The 21,799-nt window shown below is 44.2% G+C and overlaps 1 protein-coding gene across 2 annotated transcripts in view; it reads left to right on the plus strand.

Annotated features, from left to right (window-relative positions):
- LOC139161192 (uncharacterized) overlaps positions 1–21,799 on the plus strand; it is a 49,056-nt gene that overhangs the window by 5,870 nt on the left and 21,387 nt on the right. Inside the window, exons 2-3 of one of the 2 annotated variants that reach the window (XM_070739985.1) lie at positions 10,864–10,982; positions 21,656–21,757. In XM_070739985.1, coding sequence (XP_070596086.1) covers positions 10,864–10,982; positions 21,656–21,757 — 221 coding nt within the window. Of the gene's footprint in view, positions 1–10,860; positions 10,983–21,655; positions 21,758–21,799 lie in introns of both variants that reach the window. The other variant, XM_070739984.1, reaches the window with a different exon arrangement.

The raw sequence follows: 21,799 nt of genomic DNA on the forward strand, positions 1-21,799 counted from the left end.
AAGTTTCCGAACACTTTTCAAAGGTAGTCCCATGTAGAGAGCATTACAGTAGTCGAACCTCGAGGTGATGAGGGCATGAGTGACTGTGAGCAATGAGTCCCGGTCCAGATAGGGCCGCAACTGGTGCACCAGGCGAACCTGGGCAAACACCCCCCTCGCCACAGCTGAATGGTGGTTTTCTAATGTGAGCTGTGGATCGAGGAGGACGCCCAAGTTGTGGACCCTCTCCGAGGGGGTCAATAGTTCCCCCCCCCAGGGTGATGGACGGACAGATGGAATTGTCCTTGGGAGGCAGGACCCACAGCCACTCCGTCTTATCCGGGTTGAGTTTGAGTCTGTTGACACCCATCCAGGCCCCAACAGCCTCCAGACACCGGCACATCACTTCCACTGCTTCGTTGACTGGACATGGGGTGGAGATGTAAAGCTGGGTATCATCAGCGTACTGATGATACCTCACCCCATGCCCTCGAATGATCTCACCCAGCGGTTTCATGTAGATGTTAAATAGCAGGGGGGAGAGGACCGACCCCTGAGGCACCCCACAACGGAGAGACCTCGGAGTCGACCTCTGACCCCCCACTAACACCCACTGCGATATTCCTTCCCCTAGGCCATTACAAGTTATGTATGGTATGTTTGTGTGTATGTTTGGTTTTTATAATAAGGGTTTTTAGTTGTCTTATTAAATTGAATTGTTACATGTTGTTTTTTATCATTGTTGTTAGCCGCCCCGAGTGTGCGGAGATGGGCGGCATACAAATCCAATAAATAAATAATAATAATAATAGTGCAGCAACCTCCTGTATTTTTTAAACTGTATTCACCCAAAGTCTTTATACAGTATTTCCCAACTCTCCAGAAGTGATGGACTATATCTTCCAGAATTCCTAGGAGATAGTCGTCAACTTACAACCACAATTGAGGCCAAAAATTATGCTGCTAAGTGAGAAATTTGTTAAGTGATTTTAGTCGCATTTTACAACTTTTCTTGCCATCTTAAGAGAATCACTGTAGTTGTTAAATTAGTAACCCTGTTGTTAAGCGAATCTGGCTGCCCCATTTACTTCGCTTGTCAAAATGTTGCAAAAGATAACCGTGTGACTCTGGGACACTGCAACCGTCATAAATGTGAGTCGGTTGTCAAACATCTGAATGTCAATGTGAATGTGATCATGTGGATGCTGCAACAGTAGTACGTGTGCAAAATGGTCATAAGTCACTTTTTTTTTAGTGCCATTGTAACTTCAAAAAGTCACTGAACGAATTGTTGTAATTTGAGGATTACCTGTAGAAATATTGAGAGACATACATAGACCAATAAAATGTGAAGACATCAGATTGTGAAAATGACACCAAATAGAATTTAGCTAACGTGAAACTGCTGGATTAATCTTAGTGCTTATTTTAATGAACTTCTACAAAAACAGATGACAGTTGAGAACTTAATACTGTTCCTTGTGCAGGAAGGAAATGTTATCATCTGATCTTTACAGGTGGTAGAAATCTGAGCATGCAAAAATAAAGAGAGGAAGACCACCATCCAGGCCTTTAAAAGCGAATGGGACTGCTGGGAAGTAAACATTCGGTAGAATTACAGGTTCCAAAAGCTGGAAGCTTGGTCTTCTGTGTTCAACAACCATTTAATTGCTGGTATTTTCAGTTCATTATGTGAGATACAGAAATTTCACTCAATTATTTGTCAAATGCTTCCCTCTTACTGAGCACTATGTAGAGTAGAATAAAGAAAGGCCTGCCCACGGATTTATTCTAAGAATAAGGAAAAGGGAGAGGCAGGGATTAAGGAGGGAGGAAATTGGTAAAGCAAAACCTGGTAAAAGAATTTCTTTTCTTTTCCTTTATTTTCTTCTCTCTCTCTTTCTCTCTCTCCCCCTTCCTTCCTTTCTTCTTTTTCTTTCTACATTAGAATCCAGGAATGAAGAAATAATTTGGGAGGAGGGTCAAAACCAGAGGTGTGTGTCACATACTGTAACAACCAGTTCGCCCAGCACCGGAAATGTGAGCGCTTGTGCCATTTGCACATGCCTCAAAACACATGGCAGTTCGCTCGTGCCGTCTGTGTAGGCGTGCAGTGTCAATTATCAGGGCAATTTACTCACACTTGCTTTCTGCACATGTGTGATATAGGATGGGATTGTGCCCAGACAGGTAGGCGGGGTCACCCGCAGGCAGGGGTGGGCTACTGCCTGGACGGGGTGGAACGCAGTGGGGTAGCAAAAATGGAGCTCCACCCCAGAGCACCCAATTTGCACTGAAAGATGTTGAAAGAAAATGCAGGGCGTCCTGCATACACAACGCCCACAGTGTGGTAGTAAAAAAATTGGTAGCCTTTGACTGACCGCAGATCACAACTGCCGGTTCTCCCGAACCAGTCCGAACTGGCAGCAGCCCACCCCTGGTCAAACATTGCAAACAGCAGAAATAATTTTACATTTAAGAAGAACAGTTTGGTCTCACAATGCAAACATTTTGACTGCAATCTCCCCATATATCTATCAGTAGACCTAAACCCCTAGGGCAGTGTTTCCCAACCGTGGCAACTTGAAGATATCAGGACTTCAACTCCCAGAATTCCCCAGCCAGCATTTGCTGGCTGGGGAATTCTGGGAATTGAAGTCCTGATATTTTCAAGTTGCCAAGGTTGAGAAACACTGCCCTAGGACAATGATGGCGAACCTTTCTTGGTTTACGTGCCAAAAGAGGTGTGGATGTGCTAGTATGTGCCCATATCCCTTGCCTCCCACCCACACATGCACACACACATACCTACGCTGCCCCCAAGTGCATGCGCACAGGCCTTTCTGAAGCCTGACAGGTGAAAAAAAATGCCCAAATGAGCAAACCAGAGGTTCAGGAAAACGCACTTCCGGTTTGCCCATTGCGCTATTTTTTGCACTCCGGCGCTTCAGGGAGCTTCCCTGAACCCTCCGAAGTGCAAAAAAACAGCACAACGGCAAACCAGAAGTGCATTTTTTCCAACTTCTGGAAGGCATCGGACCAGAATACCTCCAAGATCGCCTTCTGCCACACGAATCCCAGTGTCTGATTAGTTCCCACAGAGTTGGCCTTCTCCGGGTCCCGTCGACTAAACAATGTCGTCTGGCGGGACCTAGGGAAAAGCCTTCTCTGTGGTGTCCCCGGCCCTCTGGAACCAACTCCCCCCAGAGATTAGGACTGCCCCCACCCTCCTCACCTTTCGTAAGTTATTAAAAACTAAACTTTGCCGCCAGGCATGAGGAAATTAACACACACCTCAATTGTCAAGGTTGGTGTATGGTTTGATTGTATTGTGTGATTATTTTATTATAAGGGGTTTATTTATTTATTTATTTATTTATTTATTTATTTATTTATTTATTGATTGATTGATTGATTGATTGATTTTGATTTGATTTGATTTGATTTGTATGCCGCCCCTCTCCGTAGACTTGGGGCGGCTAACGCCATTGGTAAAAACAACATGTGACAATCCAATACTAAAACAGCTAAAAACCCTTATTTTAAAAACCAATCATACATACAAACATACCATACATAAATTGTAGAAGCCTAGGGGGAAAGAATATCTCAAATTCCCCATGCCTGACGGCAGAGGTGGATTTTAAGGAGCTTACAAAATGCAAGAAGGGTGGGGGCTATTCTAATCTCTGGGGGGAGTTGGTTCCAGAGGGCCGGGGCCGCCACAGAGAAGGCTCTTCCCCTGGGTCCCGCCAAACGACATTGTTTAGTTGACGGGACCCGGAGAAGGCCAACTCTGTGGGACCTAACTGGTCGCTGGGATTTGTGTGGCAGAAGGCGGTCCCGGAGATAATCTGGTCCGGTGCCATGAAGGGCTTTATAGGTCATACCCAACACTTTGAATTGTGACCGGAAACTGATCGGCAACCAATGCAGACTGCGGAGTGTTGGTGTAACATGGGCATACCTATGGACGCCCATGATTGCTCTCGCAGCTGCATTCTGCACGATCTGAAGTTTCCGAACACTTTTCAAAATACAAATTTCAAAATACAACTTTTCAAATTGTATTTTTTTTTTAAAAATGATTTGTAAAATGGTTTATGTCGTTGTGAGCCACCCCAAGTCCTCGGAGAGAGGCAGCATACAAATCTAATAAATTATTATTATTATTATTGTTGTTGTCCATTGGAGGAATTTTTTTTGCCTCTGGAGCTTCAGGGAAGCTTCCACGAAGCATTTAGAGGACGATACAGCCTTTCCCAAGGCCGAATATCAGCTAGAGGGGATATAGGGCAAATTCTCATGTGCTCTCTGATATGGGCCTGAGGATGTCCAACTCCAACCTGATGCAGTCTATATTGTTGATATCATCTGCAGCCAGCACTGGCGAAATTAATAGGCGTTATAATTTGCCATAACTAGAGGTCATCAGTTCAAAGAGAAATGTTAAAGGATATCTCTAAAATCCTATCTTCACTAAGAAGATCCTTATATCTGGATTATAGTAGGGATGTACTTGACTAATGTACAGCTGTGTACCCGTAGCTGCATTAAAGGAAGAAAAAACCCTAGTGTGACAGAGAGAGAGCTATGCCTGATTGTAGATTTTTAAGGTGGAGGATTATTTATTTGGCGGTGCATTCAGTATGACGTCTAAAGATGCAAGGCTGCATTTCGTGGTGGTCAGCTGATACAACCGGATCTCCCAGTATGTTTTGTTGGATATAGAACAGCTGGAAAAAGGAATAAAACTCGAAGTTGAATAAGAACCATAACTCTTATTTACAGACCATTACCTCAGATGACCCAACTCATATTGTGTTACAAGCAAACCTCTGAAAAAGTATGGGGTATGGAAGGGGTGCCTAGAAATGGACTATGTCCACCAAAACAGTGTGTCCCACCTGATTAACCCCACCCGTTAGACAATGAACAAGAGCAAATTCTTTTGAGATCTTAAGAAATAAAGGTCAAGAGTGAGGAAACTATGACTGTCTGGGGAAACAACTTTATTTTTTGTATCAGCCGTAAGAAAGATAGAGTTTCTGACCCCCAGGTTTTCCAGTCTCATGACTTTCTATGCAGAGCAAAACTAAATTCCTTGTTGAACCTAATGACTTCTGTTGAGTACCTGGAGATAAATTGGTCACAACATTCTTATCCTGTTTTTTTTTTTAGTACAGCAGCTCTCTGAAAATGTAGAGAAGTTTCTCTGGATGCTTAGGACATTTATTATGTCTGAGCAATTGAGTAATGGTCTGAGATTAAGGGGCTTAGAAGTGTTGCCTTTGTCATGGTCGGACCATTTTCTATTGCGGCTTGACTTCCTGGCTCCAATCCTTCCCCGCAGGGAGGCGGAACCGACTAGGTGATTCTGCCCCAGATGCCTGATGGACCCAGAGGGCTTTCAGAAGGCGCTTGGGGTTATTCCAGATACACTCGTCCACAGTTTGGCAGAGTCTCCTGCTGAGGCCTGGAACAAGGCTGCAGCGGAGGCTCTCAACCGGATTGCACCGTTGCGACCTCTCCATGGCACTAGACCCCTTAGAGCTCCATGGTTCAACGAGGAGCTCCAGGAGTTGAAACGCCAGAAGAGACGTCTAGAGAAGCAATGGAGGAAGAGTAAGTCCGAATCCGATCGAACACTTGTAAGAGCTCATATTAAGACTTACAAAGTGGCGCTCAAGGTGGCAAGATGCGTGTATCATGCCGCCTTGATTGCATCAGAGGAATCCCGTCCGGCCGCTCTGTTTAGGGTGACTCGCTCCCTTCTTAACCAGGGGGGAGTTAGGGAGCCCTTGCAGAGTAGTGCCGAGGACTTTAACACATTTTTCACTGATAAAATTGCTCAGATCCAAGTGGACCTTGACTCCAATTGGATAACAGATTCGACTGACAACGAGTCAGTCGAGGTGACTGGGGCCCGTACTTGTCCATCTGTCTGGGAAGAGTTTGATCTGGTGACACCTGATGAAGTGGACAAGGCCATTGGAGCTGTGAGTTCCGTCACCTGTTTACTGGATCCGTGTCCCTCCTGGCTGGTCTCGGCCAGCAAGGAGGTGACACGGAGCTGGGTCCAGGAGATTATCAATGCTTCTTTGGGGAGGGGGTCCTTCCCGGATCCCTACAAGGAGGCACTTGTGCGCCCCCTCCTCAAGAAGCCTTCCCTGGACCCAGCCATTCTCAACAACTATTGTCCAGTCTCCAACCTTCCCTTTATGGGGAAGGTTGTTGAGAAGGTTGTGGTGCTCCAGGGGTCCTTGGAAGAAGCCAATTATCTAGGCCCTCAGCAGTCAGTATTCAGGCCCAGCTACAGCACGGAAACTGCTTTGGTCGCATTGATGGATGATCTCTGGTGGGCCCGGGACAGGGGTTTATCCTCTGGCCTGGTGCTTCTCGACCTCTCAGCGGCTTTCGATACCATCGACCATGGTATCCTTCTGCACCAGCTGGAGGGGTTGGGAGTGGGAGGCACTGTTCTTCAGTGGTTCTCCTCCTACCTCTCTGGTCGGTCGCAGTCGGTGTTAATGGGGGGTCAGAGGTTGACCTCTAGGCCCTTGTGGAGTGACTCAGGGGTCGGTCCTCTCCCCCCTGCTATTTAATATCTACATGAAACCGCTGGACGAGATTATCCAGGGGCATGGGGTGAGGTATCATCAGTATGCTGATGATACCCAGCTGTACATCTCAACCCCATGTCCCATCAACGAAGCAGTGGATGTGATGTGCCAGTGCCTGGAGGCTGTTGGGGTCTGGATGGGTGTCAACAGACTCAAACTCAACCCTGATAAGACAGAGTAGCTGTGGGTTTTGCCTCCCAGGGACAATTCTATCTGTCCGTCCATCACCCTGGGGGGGGGGGAAATCATTTACCCCCTCAGAGAGGGTCTGCAACTTGGGCATCCTCCTCAATCCACAGCTCACATTAGAGAAACATCTTTCAGCTGTGGCGAGGAGGTGCACCAGTTGTGGCCCTATTTGGACCAGGAGTCACTGTTCACGGTCACTCATGCCCTCATCACCTCGAGGCTCAACTACTGTTACGCTCTCTACATGGGGCTACCTTTGAAAAGTGTTCGGAAACTTCAGATCGTGCAGAATGCAGCTGCGAGAGCAATCATGAGCTTCCCTAAGTATGCCCATGTTACACCAACACTCCGCAGTCTGCATTGGTTGCCGATCAGTTTCTGGTCACAATTCAAAGTGTTTGTTATGACCTATAAAGCCCTTCATGGCATTGTACCAGAATATCTCCGGGACCGCCTTCTGCCGCACGAATCCCAGCGACCAGTTAGGTCCCACAGAGTTGGCCTTCTCCGGGTCCCGTCGACTAAACAATGTGGTTTGGCGGGACCTAGGGAAAGAGCCTTCTCTGTGGCGGCCCCGACCCTCTGGAATCAGCTCCCCCCAGAGATCAGAATTGCCCCCACCCTCCTCACCTTTCGTAAGCTCCTTAAAACCCACCTCTGTCGTCAGGCATGGGGGAACTGAGATATTCCTTTCCCCCTAGGCCTATACAATTTATGCATGGTATATTTGTGTGTATGTTTGGTTTTTAATAAGGGTTTTTTAATTATTTTAAATATTAGATTTGTCATATGCCGTTTTATTATTGTTGTTAGCCGCCCTGAGTCTTCAGAGAGGGGTGGCATACAAATCAAATCAAATCAAATCAAATAAATAAATAAATAAATAAATAAATAAATAAATAAATAAATAAATAAATAAATGTTTGTATAATATTGGTTTCGTGAATAGTCTCTTACCGATAGATAGATAGATAGAGAGAGAGAGAGACAGAGAGAGACAGAGAGATATAGAGATATGATTGGATATGTGTCTTCTCCAAAGATTTACAGTCAAAAGCCAGATTATGATTTCAAAGATGAAATGTTAGCACTGTTCATCATGATATAACATAAAACTGAACTATGGAGACTGATTGATGATTTTTCTGAGCTGTGCAATGAAGTCGTTGTTGATTAGGAAGATCCAGGTTCAAGTCTCCTTTTATCATGGAAGCTTGTTGGGTGTCCGTGGACCAATCTCTTTAACTTTTTTTTCAACCTATCTCATAAGATTGTGGTGGTGGAGAATTTGGAGAAGGGAATGGTTTATCCACCACCATCAGCTCCTGGAGAAAAGGCAAGATATAAATGAAAAAAAAATCACAAATAATTTTATTTAAGGAAGCTTGCATATTTATCAGTATGAAAAAATTAGCACATCTGCTTGTTTTGTTTGAAAGATTTGTATTCCACCTTTCTCCAATAGGAGAAATCCAGGATTGGAAGACACTCAATTGTTTCAGGACTTCATGATCATTATTCCATTGGAAATTGGAAGACACTGAAATCCAGATTGAAGCCCTGAGTTGTTTCAGGACTTCATGATCATTATTCCAACCATGTGCCTATCTCAGGTCCTTGTCAATCCATGACATCTTGGATTGCTATTCATATAATTGGCTAAAGAAAAGAACCAATAGAACCAATAGTTCTGTAATCTCTTTGTCATAAACAAATGACTTCCTTCTAGTATTTAGATTTGTTAAGATATTCATAAAATGGGAGAGCCAATAGTAACTAGATCAGCCAATGAACAGGCTTAGCAACTAAATCAGTCAATGGGAGCTAAGCACTTCTGAATCTGTGCAGAGAATCAAAATTGAAGCTTAAGCTTAAAGCTGGGTGTGGCTCCAATCCCCTCTGCTCTCTGTCCTCTCTGTACTGCTCTGCTGAAATAAAGCTAAGTTCTGCTTGTATTTACTTGAAGAAATAATCTACTAATGGTATTGTAAATTCATCTGTTATGTTTATAAAGAAGTTATTGAATCAATCATCTGTGCGTGCTTCTACTTTTGATTTTGCAGCAAACTCTAATAAGATTGCTGGTGACAGATACATTCTAGAGGTATAAATTCATAATTGGAGTAGCCTCCTCTAGAGAAATAGCCTATAGAGAAAAGCCAAGGGATTCCTGGTTAGCAGCCCTGGTATCATATCAAATATCACACTATGGAAGGATGAGATGGAAAGAGCCATAAATTCCCTCGTCAGCGATGGGGAAACAGAAATGCACCTTGGGCTGTAATACACTGGGATAATGCAAATAGTGCAAATCTAAAATCAAATATAAGTAATTCTTTTGGGATGCTGCAGAGCAACTGGATAGGACTTGATAGTGATAGCCTTTACATCTCGGGTTATTTTGTGACGAATTTGCTAAGTTCTTTGAGAACGCAGCTTCAAAGTAATGCATGAGTTTCCAACTGCAACAGATGTAGACAGAAAGATGGTGGTAGTTCTGACTAGTCATGGTTTAAAGGATTAATGTAAGTTTCCAAAACCTGCAGATACAGAGGGGATGGTTGTCTCCGTTCAATTTACCTCTTGTACCATTGCATCTATTAGCATCTAGCAAAGGAGGTCTGGGTGAGTGGGTTCAAAACATAGTAACATAGTCTATTTGTATCGGGGGCAGATATTCCTGTATTGGGGAGGGGGGAAACTATCAGTGGTGAAGACTCCTCATAAAGTCATAATCTTTGGAATCTTTGCGGGTAGAAGGAGGTATTAAAAAAACTCAAGGAATGAAGACAGCAGAACAAGAAGTATTAAGGACTATGATAAAAGCTGCTCATGCAACTATAGTATATGGATGGAAGGATAAAAGTAAACGGATACTAAAACGATGGGACGATTGTATATTTGAACAAGTACAAATGGAAATAACTCATATTATCTCACTGAACTGTTCATGGGATGAAAAAGCTGAAAGGATAAGAAAAAAACTGGAAACTTTATTTTGCATGGGTGGAAAGGGCCAATGAAGACATAAAGAAGAAATTGTCTAGAACTCTGACCTGGCTGGGCCTATGAATAAGAAAGAACTAAGGGAAGGGAGGGGGAGGGCTATGGGTGAAAAGCAAGAAAATTAAAATAAAGCAAGAAAATTAAAATATGGATTATCAAACTGATTGCATTCCTATTGCGGCCTTGCAACATTTCCTATTTCAGCTGTGGGCCTTTCAACGTCCCTGCTTTTCTCGTTGACATTAGAGGTATCTTTAACCATCTTCTAGCACAGAAGTATCAAGCCCAGAGGCCAGATCTGGCCCATGGGGTACTTAGATTTGGCCTGTAAGGCTGCCCTGGAAATAGCAAAGGATTGGCTCATAGTGCTTCTGCCAGAGAAAACTGAGCTCGGGAGAGCCGCTTGAGATCCCACGGAGCTCTGTTTTCACTGGCAGAGGGTTGCAGGCGGTCACGGCAGCCGAAAACAGAGCTTGGATGCCTGTTTTTTACTGGCAGAGTGATGTCAAATTGGCCAAGCCCACCCCGGCCTCCCAATGCAACCCTCACTGAACACAACCCTAATGCAGCCCTCAGTGAAATCCAAGTTTGACACCCCTGCTCTAGGACAACAACTCTTCTCATTTCTGTTAGCAGGTCATGCTGGCTGGAGATGACAAGTGTTGCAGACCAGTATTGGGTTCCTACCAGTGTGCTTGACGCCATCACACCGGTAGCGAAAATGGAGTTGCGCCCGCCCACGCGAGATTTGGCTTCTGCCAATGAAACTTCCGCGGGCAAAATAATGCCAAAAATTGGCAACATCTCTTGTGCGTGTATGTCCCCATGCGAGATTTGGCTTCTTGCAGATGCGCAGAAGACAAATCTCGCGCGAGCATCCACCCACCAATCACCCCCACCAGTAGCAGCAGTGATGATGAGGAACCCCTGCCTGTTGTAGAACTCGGGGAAGTCTAAGCTGAAGTTGAGTCCCTACTTTGTAGAGATTTGATGGTATTTGGAAGCTGTACAAGATCATTTCATTGCATTTCCCCCTTTCCCCCCCCCTCTTCTTCTTCATTAGCAGTTTCTTCCTCGGTATTCATCGTGGCTATTTTGGTGCTGCTGCTCCTTTTGTACCACCGGGACCCTCTGTGCTGCCAATTTCTGTGCTCTTGTCGACTCTTCCAGAGCCCTAGTCAATATGTGAGTATCTCGCCCGGTTCGCCTGCTTCTTTGGGTTCGATCAGCTTCCCTTGCCCACCAGGCCTCGCTGCTCCCCCCCACCCCCCCTGCCGCCCGTTTTGTAAAGAGCCTTGCCTCTTTGTGTTCTGTAAAGCCTGGAGGCCACATGCTGCTCCCCTGCACGGTTTCTTTGGCAAGCCTCCCTTTGCATGGCTGTCATCTTGCCCTTGGAATAGCGGAGCCCGATTTTCCCTTTCTGCTGGCTGAATAGCAACTCGAGGTCTATTTACAGTTCTCTCCTGCCAAGTTAACAGCGTTGCGCACCCAGGAGCGCCTGTTTACTTCCCACTCTGTCTACAAACAAAGCCTTTTCACCTGAGCCTGTCCACGGTTGGCTGCCTTTGAGAGTGGGTGGTACTACCCAGGAGCGGGTATTGAAGCATGAGAACAGATGGGAAGGTAACACGGAGAGCAGCGAGTCCTCTCCAGGGGTAATGACGGTGCTGGGAGAACTGGGCCCCTCCTTACCTTTCTGGGCCTTTCAGCCCCAGGCCTCCTCTTCCCCCGTACAGGGATGCCAAACAACCGGGAGTGCTCCTGTAAAGAACTCGTCAATGCAGGCAACCCCATTCTCCCGTTGCCAGTATCCCGGCAACCAGCATTATACCTTTCATAGTTCACAACTGGGGACAGCCAGAAAGAGAACATTCTCCCCTTTCTCTCTTTTGCGGAGGCACAACTCGTGTGTGTGTGTGTGTGTGTGTGTGTGTGTGTGCTTTTTAAAATAATGCTCCCTTTTTTATTTTTTTTATTTTATTTTAAAGGGCATTTATTATGGAAGAGGGTTTAAAACATACATGAAAATTGATATGGAGAAGATGCTGAGAAAATTGAAGTATTATGATCTAATTAATTAGATTTGATTAAGAGTAGGAACAGCCTAAAATGGATATTGGCTAATAGCCTTTTTGTCGTTATATAAGAAATTGGAGTAATTATTTTTTGTTCAGATCTCAAATGTTAAGGAGGTAGCATTGGTTAAACTAGGTATACCGAAATCGTAAAATTGTAATATAATTAATGGTATTTTCTTTTTCTGTACACGTGATTGGAGAGGGGGGGGAAATTACCCGAAAAAAAATAAAAAAATGCTTGCTTGCAAGCCCTGAAAAGGTGGAACCAAAAGGTTTCCAGAATGAGGGGATTCATTAAACCTCCTTCCCATTCCCCCATCCCACCCCCACTGCCCCCCTCCACCTGAACCGTTAGAAACCCAAAGCTCTCGGACGGTCTATAGTCTGAAGTCTATTCTGACTTGCAATACTGTACTTATGTATTTCTATATCCAGAAGTACCTTTATATAATGTAACTTGTTCAGTTGTAGGATTGACCTTTAAAATATTTCATTTCATTTATTTGTCAAATACCTATTGGTAGTATATATATATAATTACTGTTTTTATACATGAGATGGGTACTAATAATAAGGAAACATTGGGACTGGGATGGTAGGCACGTTGGTGCACTTATGCACGCCCCTTACTAACCGTTTAGGAATCGGGTGAGGTCAACAATGTCGTTTGGCGGGACCCAGGGGAAGAGCCTTCTCTGTGGCGGCCCCGACCCTCTGGAACCAGCTTCCCCCAGAGATTAGAATTGCCCCCACCCTCCTTGCCTTTCGTAAAGTTCTTAAGACCCATCTCTGCCATCAGGCATGGGGGAACTGAGACATCTCCCCCAGGCCTATACAGTTTATACACGGTATGTTTGTGTGTATGCTTGCTTTTAATAATGGAGTTTTATTGTTTTTTAAATTATTAGATTTGTTCTTACATTGTCTTTGTTATTGTTGTGAGCCGCCCCAAGTCTATGGAGTGGGGCGGCATACAAATCTAATAAATAAACAAACAAACAAACAAACAAACAGTGGGTAGTCTAAGGATAAAGTTTTGGGGTTTGGTGATAAAATACCAGAGTCCAGTAGTGAGTTCCAGGCATTAACAACTCAGTTGCTGAAGTCGTATTTTCTACAGTCAAGTTTGGAATGGTTTAACTTTTCTGTTTGTATCGGTTGTGTGCTCCTGTATTGTTGTGGTTGAAGCTGAAGTAGTCGCTGAAAGGAAGGACGTTGTAGCAGATGATTTTATGGGCTGTGCTTAGGTCAAGTTTAAGGCGACGTAGTTCTAAGCTTTCTAAGCCTAGGATTTCAAGTCTGGTTGCATAAGATACTCTGTTGCGAGTAGAAGAACCTCTTCTGCTCTATTCCACAAAATGCCATGCGTCTTGGCAAACTACTGGGGAGTTTTCCATAATTCACATTGAAAGTCCAAAGAGGCTGCTTTTCAAAGATGTTGCTAAGATGATTGTGATGCAAGTAGAGTCTGCGGCTATTCTCTTTGTTGCCTCTACTATACTCCCCCATTTATTGCAGCAAGAATCCCTTGTAGATTTCCAGTTTAACGTAAGTCGCTTTCTCCCATAGCTATAGTAAGTGTAGAGTAGTGTTTGTTTGTTTGTTTATTGGATTTATATGCTGCCCCTCTCCAAGGACTCCGGGCGGCTTACAACATATAAAAGGAAACAATTGTTTTTAATTATTCCCTCTGTGTTGAGAACAATGGAATCATTATGTACCAAATCTAAATCACATGGAATTATGGAAGTTAGGCATAATTCTGTGTAGAAACTCCTCGAGAATAGCTGACATCTGTCTCATCTATGATTCATCCCGAGTGTTTTGTGATAAGGCTTTCTTGGGACAGCTTTTTCTCAGGAAGTTCTTTATTACCAAATGTCCCCAGGGTGAGTAAAAAGGTTGCCTTCACGCAACATTTGTTTTTCTTAAGCCCACCCCTGTTCAATAAGGCAAGACATCTTCCAGGGTGAAAGTATGACAATTAGCCTGGTCATTCTAGCTGATTTTATAGGCGAAGGCATGTCAAGGTCCCACGGTGGTTCTTGCTGTTGTTTCTTAGAAGTGCATCAGCCTAAGAACCACATTTATCTCTGTTTAGAGCTTTCAGAGTTTACAGGTTTTGTTTCAAAAGCTGAGGCCTGGTCAAACCATCTTGGTTTGGAGAGCACGTCCTGTGAGTTGATAGTTGTCCCCAAGGATTTAGTTCTGATGGTGGTTCTTGCATCAGCCTAATTGCTATGCTTGTCCTATGTTTAGAGCTTTCAAAATTCACCCATTTTATTTCAAAAGCTGAGGTCGAGTCAAAGTGTCTTGGCTTGTATGCCCTGTGATTAGAATAGATGTCTCCAAGGACTCAGTCCTCTTCTTCTCTTTGAAAATCAATTGCCTGGAAAGAAATCACCCCTGGCTTCCAACCCATCCTTGGATAAGAAATGAAATGGCTGGACAATTTCAGGGGAAACATACTGATACTTAACCATACGATTAAACCTTGCCACTATTTTAAATAAATGCATAAAACTATTACTGGTTTAGCCATTGTTTGTTGAGTTAACTACAGTTGACTGGCTTTGATCTGTTTCTAAAAACAAACGAACCACATTGAAGCAGACCAGCATAAAAAATATATATCCTAGTAACTTTTTCTTTAACCTATTGTCCTTTGTGTGCATTGGAATTTTTAGCTACCAATCGAGCAGGAATTCTTAAAGGAAAGGAAAGAGACATGGGGTGGATCCTTTAAGTTATTGCCTGATTTGGAATTATCTGGCCAACTATACTTTTGGGCCAGCAATGGGCTACGAGCCTGAATGCTAAATTGCGCTCGCCGCCGTGGCTCATAGGTTCTTGCAGGACCAGCATGATTTTTTTGCTGCACCTGTGGAGATAGCAAAATTGCACCTGTGTTTCAGTGAGGTTTTACCTGCAGCCCCGTGCGCAATTTTACTACCTTCACAGGTGCAGCAGCAAAATTGCACCGGTCCCGCAAGAACTTATGAGCCGCGGTGGCAAGTGCAATTTAGCATTCCAGCTCATAGTCCACCGCAGTTTGGGGCATGCAAACATTGGAGGGTGTGTGTGGATAGGATCTGTGTACCTATCCACACATACCCTCCAATGTTTGCATGCCCATTTACAAAGGTTTCTGAAAAATTTGGTTAGCTGAGGAAAGTAAGATTATCTTGAAAATGTTGGTCTATGGCAGTGTTTCCCAACCTTGGCCACTTGAAGATATTTGGACTTCAACTCCCAGAATTCCCCAGCCAGCATTTGCTGGCTGGGGAATTCTGGGAGTTGAAGTCCAAATATCTTCAAGTGGCCAAGGTTGGGAAACACTGGTCTATGGTGATCCTAAAGCAGTCGTGCTGAGCTGAGGTCCTGTGAATCTATGCCATGTGTCAGTTAAACTCGCAAAATCTAAAGCAGTGTTTAAGATACTGACTTTGGCTCCCTCCCAGTAGATCTTAAAGTGGCAACATCTAGTTCTTGCTTCTGACTTAAGAAGTTGTGGGAGATTCATCACTGGAAACTTTCTCAAGAGACTGCACTGCCATTTGTCAGAAACAGCAGTGGAAATAAAATTCAATAGCAGGTAGAATGGAATTTAGAAGAGAAGAGAATTTAGCCTGAAATAGAATAGAATGTAGAGTAGAATGTAGAATCGGATGAAATAGAATTGGGGTCACCCCGGAGGTCCTCTAGTCCAGCCCCGGCTGAGAGACAAGATCCAGGCAGAACAGAGTGGAGTGAGATACAAGATGGAAGATAGACCGCAACATAGAACACAACACATGGAACGCAGCACATTGTACATAGCACATGTTGTGTAGTATATAGTAGGTACAGTAGAAATTAGCACAGACTGTAGAATCGCAAAGGGAATGCAACACAACGCATGAAGTGCAACCAAACAGAATAGAAGGGACCTTGGAGGCCTTCTAGTCCAACCCACCTGCGGGGGTCTCTGCCGTTCCCCGGCTGTCCTGGGGGCGCTCTGCTTCTCACAACGCAGAGCCGTCGCTTTCCTGGCTGGTACGGTACAGTTCTATGAACTGGTAGCAGCGGTGGTGGGAGGCTCCGCCCACCTGCCCTGGATGCTTCTGCACACGTGAGAACTGGTAGCAGTGGGATTTAGAACCATCGTTGGTCAGAAATGGTGTAGGGCAGTGAGGGCGAACCTTTTTTGGTTTGCATGCCAAACGGGTGTTTGTGCATGTGCTATTACATGCACACGTGCCCACACCCATTTTCTTTCCCCTGTGCATGCGTGCCTCCCCCCCCCCGCACTGCACTTGCTCACAATCCCCCCCCATGCCCCACGCATGCATACAGGCCTCACTGAAGCCTGAGGGGGTGAAAAAATGACCAAAGAGGCAAACCAGAGGTTTGGAAAAATGGACTTCCGGTTTGCCTGTAGTTCTGTTTTTTTTGCACACCGGAGGCTTCAGGGAAGCTTCCTGAAGCCCCGGAGAACAAAAAAACCCAGCACAATGGGCAAACTGAAAGTCTGTTTTCCAAAATTGCCCGTTTGCCCGTTGTTCTGGTTTTTGCACTCGGGGCAACTTCCCTGAAGCCTCCGGAGGGCGAAACGGCCTTCCGCAAGGCCGAAAATCAGCTGGCTAACGCTGACATATGCTATGGCACCACATGCCACCTGTGGCACATGTGCCATAAGTTCGCCATTATGGGTGTAGGGTCTCCTGCTTGGCGGGGGGGGTGTTGGACTACATGACTGACAAGGTCCCCTCCAACTCTGTTATTCTGTTATTATTCTGCTTATTTTTCAAGTCCCAGATTCAGATTTCAGACCAAACTTGAAACCGTCTGATGGGTGCAGATGGTGGTTTTTGTTATGTTGCGGGTGGGTGGGGTTTTTTTGGTTCATTTGGCTGGCCTTAGCCATTGGATTAATTGGCAAAGCAATATTCCTTTCTGATAGTTCCACTTGACAAGGCTTCTCTTCAAACAGTAGGCCTCCGCACTCAAATTATGTATTTTAGGAAAAAGGGGGGAAATGCAAAATGGGGGCTTTGACCTCTATTAGTCATTCAAGCTAGTGCTTTATATTTCTTTAAAACCATGCCTGGTCCCACATGGACTACAGTACTATGTCTAATTACAATTTCCTGTGCCTTCTCCAGAGAGGGCTGCCCCATTGTTAATAATAAAGGGCTTTCAACTGCAATCAAGTGAAAACTCCTCCTCCTCAAAGGAGTAGTGGAAAAACTCTGGGAAGGACCAGTAGTAGGGATTTTACTAGGTGACTCACTTTTCTTTCCACTGTGGCTCCTTTAGTCATAGCTCCGCATGGGATCATTGTTCTTCGGATATAAGAAGTAAATATTGAAACCACATGAAGCAGGATTTGAAAACTTCTTCCTTTCCTAATTTTGACTCTCTCTTTCTTTCTTTCTTTCTTTCTCTCCCTCTCTCTCTTTCTCTCCCTCTCTCTTTCTCTCCCTCTCTCTCTTTCTCTCCCTCTCTCTCTTTCTCTCCCTCTCTCTCTTTCTCTCCCTCTCTCTCTTTCTCTCCCTCTCTCTCTTTCTCTCCCTCTCTCTCTTTCTCTCCCTCTCTCTCTTTCTCTCCCTCTCTCTCTTTCTCTCCCTCTCTCTCTTTCTCTCCCTCTCTCTCTTTCTCTCCCTCTCTCTCTTTCTCTCCCTCTCTCTCTTTCTCTCCCTCTCTCTCTTTCTCTCCCTCTCTCTCTTTCTCTCCCTCTCTCTTTCTCTCCCTCTCTCTCTTTCTCTCCCTCTCTCTCTTTCTCTCTCTCTTTCTCTCCCTCTCTCTCTTTCTCTCCCTCTCTCTCTTTCTCTCCCTCTCTCTCTTTCTCTCCCTCTCTCTCTTTCTCTCCCCCTCTCTCTTTCTCTCCCTCTCTCTCTTTCTCTCCCTCTCTCTCTTTCTCTCCCTCTCTCTCTTTCTCTCCCTCTCTCTCTTTCTCTCCCTCTCTCTCTTTCTCTCCCTCTCTCTCTTTCTCTCCCTCTCTCTCTTTCTCTCCCTCTCTCTCTTTCTCTCCCTCTCTCTCTTTCTCTCCCTCTCTCTCTTTCTCTCCCTCTCTCTCTTTCTCTCCCTCTCTCTCTGTCTCTCCCTCTCTCTCTTTCTCTCCCTCTCTCTCTTTCTCTCCCTCTCTCTCTTTCTCTCCCTCTCTCTCTTTCTCTCCCTCTCTCTCTTTCTCTCCCTCTCTCTCTTTCTCTCCCTCTCTCTCTTTCTCTCCCTCTCTCTCTTTCTCTCCCTCTCTCTCTTTCTCTCCCTCTCTCTCTTTCTCTCCCTCTCTCTCTCTCTCTTTCTCTCCCTCTCTCTCTTTCTCTCCCTCTCTCTCTCCCTCTCTCTCTTTCTCTCCCTCTCTCTCTTTCTCTCCCTCTCTCTCTTTCTCTCCCTCTCTCTCTTTCTCTCCCTCTCTCTCTTTCTCTCCCTCTCTCTTTCTCTCCCTCTCTCTCTTTCTCTCCCTCTCTCTCTTTCTCTCCCTCTCTCTCTGTCTCTCCCTCTCTCTCTTTCTCTCCCTCTCTCTCTTTCTCTCCCTCTCTCTCTTTCTCTCCCTCTCTCTCTTTCTCTCCCTCTCTCTCTGTCTCTCCCTCCCCCCTTCTGTATTCTTTGAAACTGTCAAATTCTGCTTCATGTGGTTTAAATATTTACTTCTTATATTAATTTTGCCTCTTTTTACACAAGCTTTTATGTTTTCCAAATGTAAATACATTTCTATTGACTATTTCTACTTATTTTTCTATTAGGTTTTGCCTAATAATTTTTAAAAATTATTTTCCTAATAGAATATGTTTTTTTTTAAAATCTAGCATCCTTTTTTTTTTGAACCACAGCATTGGTTGGAGTATAATTGTATTTTAGTTCATTTTATTATGCAAATTTGGCAAAGTTACATCAAACAGAACTAAATTTAAAAATAATTCTCCCACATACTTATTTAAGGCTATATTTAAGTATCCTGAAAACAACACGCCCAGATTAAAAGCAGTTGCTTTAGTGTGTTACCCAATCAAAGCCCTGTTTTTGTTCTCTCCTTTTTCTAGGAAGTAGATTACTGTAATATCATATGGCCAGGTGGAACTATCCAGACAGGTATAGTTTTACTCAAAACCACAAAAAATGTTCCCCTCAGTGAGTGAGTGAAGAGAAGTTGCTGTCTGAAAAAGAAAAGTTCCTTGCTTTTAGATTTTTAAATGTGTAATTGTTATCTTAGATTTTAATTATTAGATTTGTCAATATATATTGTTTTTATCACTGTTGTGAGCAGCCCCGAGTCTGCGGAGAGGGGCGGCATACAAATCTAATTAATAATAATAATAATAATAATAATAATAATAATAATAATAATAATAAAGTGGCCTTGCAGAGGCATAACATTTCAGCTGGTGCTGGTCTCAAGAACAATGGCACTTTGCACAGTTATAAGGAGGATCAATAGCAATAGCATTTAGACTTATATACCACTTCACAGAGCTTTATAGCCTTCTTTAAGCAGTTTACAGAGAGTAAGCATATTGCCCCCAACAATCTGGGTCCTCATTTTACTAAACTTGGAAGGATGGGAGGCTGAGTCAACTTAGAACCTACTGAGATTCGATCTGCCAAACTGCTGGCTGCCAGTGATCTGCAAAAGTAGATTGCAGTACTGCACTCTGACCACTGCACCACCGAGGCTCAGAGGAAGACAATAAGCATTTTGGTTGGTTGGGGGCTGCCTGTGAACATGCCTCCCTATATGTGAGAGGACAAATATTCTCTGGACATCTTTTCTTATCACTGTTGTATTTGAGATCAGTGTTGACCAATGCTGCTGCATTTAGACTGTTTTTTTTCCCAATATATAAATGATGTGTAGGTGCTCACAGAAGTATGCATACATCTCTAACAATCCAATCAGTTTGGGGCATTTCTCTACCCAAGCATAATGCCTCCCACTCATCCTTGAGCCAGCAGGAAATAATACCAGCTATGAAATTCATCCCCTCCTTGTGATCTTTCTCCTACCTCATTTCAAACTCACTGCAGTCACTTCATTTCACTCTTGAGTAATGAGTGGCAGAACCTAAAGGGTTTTACCGACCTGAAGTTTCCCTTAGATCAGTGGCTCTCAACCTGGGGGTCGTGATCATAGTTCCCTCTAAGCTGAGCAGTGAGCAATCGCTCACTTAAAAATCATCATCAACTCAGAGTTTTTCAAACCTGCCCAGAAGCCGAGAAGGAAAGAGTGAGAGGGAAGGAGAGAGAGAGGAAGAGAAACAGATAGAAAAAAGAGAGGAAGGAAAAGAGAAAGAAAAAGAATGGGAGTAAGGAAGAGAGAAAGAAAATCAAAATCTAGTTTGAAACTAGCTCAACTATTTAAGTGGCATTTTGATATTGATAGAGTTGCCCTATTATGAGCTCACTGTTATAGACACACAGTACAGTATTTTATTTTGAAATTCTCTGAGGCAAAACAGGGTGGGTTTTTTATTTGTTTATTTGTTTGTTTGTTTGTTTGTTTGTTTATTTATTTATTTAATATTTCTGTGCCACCCAGTCCCTGGTCGTGACCCCTTTGGGGGTCGAATAACCATTTCACAGGGGTCACCCAAGATCATGGGAGAAGATAAATTTCCCATGGTGTTAGGAACTGAAGCTTCTATTCTGGAGCCTTGGAACATATTTTTACAATCCGACCAATCAGGCTTTTACAGTGGGAGTGTCCCTCGGACCTTCCTGCCAATCAGCTTAAAGCTCTGTTGGGAGAATTGGCACTAGACTTATGGTTGGAGTTCACCACAACAGGAGAAACTGTATTAAGGGGTCGTGGCATTAGAAAGGTTGAGAACCGCTGCTTTAGAGAGATGTGAGAGAGCGGTGAAGTCTACTTACTTTCCCTACTGGTTCGGAAGCACGTACTTTGTATATGTGCCATCATCACATGCACATTTTCACCCTTTGCACATGCGCAGAAGGCTTTGCACATACACAGAGGGTTAAAAACAAGAAAATGGAGATGTCCAGGCAGGTGAATGGAGCCTCGTGCTGCCATTGCTACTGGTTCTCCAAACCATCGTCAGCCACCGCTACCAGTGCTCCTGAACCTGGTAGGATTTCACCACTGTTGTGGGAGCATAACTCCAGGGGGCTTCCATGATCAAGACCAGCCTTATGACTCTCAGTGATGGGACTACTTATCAGCTCATTGAGAGCTGCTGCTAGTTGGGACAGAAAGAAACTCAAGAGAACCAAGAGTTGGTTTGGGATGCTGCCTTAATTTAGTAGCTGTTGTTTGGGAATTTTGCGATGGTGTCCCTGCCTTGAATGTTTCTGTTAAATATGCAGAGTTGCTAAGGGCAGGATTTGAATGTTGTCTCCTGATTGGCTGTTCGTCTGGCGGGAGAATTTGTTACTATGTCAAATAAGGTTTGTTACTTTGTGAAGCCTATAAATAGGGGAAAAGACGCCACACTTTCTCTGAGAGAGAAATAGTGACTACTGTATACCCTAATTGATCTGTTTAACCTGCCTGTTCTGACTGAGAGAAAAATAAAGAAACTGCTAATCCACCAGTTGCCTTCCTCTGAGTATTTTTCAGATTCCATTTGAGGAAAGCAAAGTCAATTCTTTCCTTCCCACCTCATACGCCACACAATTTAGTGAAATATACAGTATGGGCTCCACAGAGATGATTCAGTAGACTTAGTATTTCTTGTGGACCACTTGCTCGCTTGTGTTGAGTAAAAGGTTTGCTTTTCCTATCTGAAATTTCCAAAAGGAAAATACAGCTTTTGTTTTTAATATTCTCCTCCCATCCTACAGGAATGCCCTCCTTCCTACTTCAATAGCAACCAGAGGCTTGTGGGATCCCAGTCTGGAGCACAGCGAATGGAGACAGGTGCTGCTGAAAACCCTGGTGTTCAGGTGGGAGAGCCTTTTTTAACAAAAATAGATGCATGGATCATC

The sequence above is a fragment of the Erythrolamprus reginae genome, chromosome 2 (genome assembly GCF_031021105.1).
Source record: "Erythrolamprus reginae isolate rEryReg1 chromosome 2, rEryReg1.hap1, whole genome shotgun sequence".
NCBI lineage: Eukaryota > Metazoa > Chordata > Lepidosauria > Squamata > Dipsadidae > Erythrolamprus > Erythrolamprus reginae.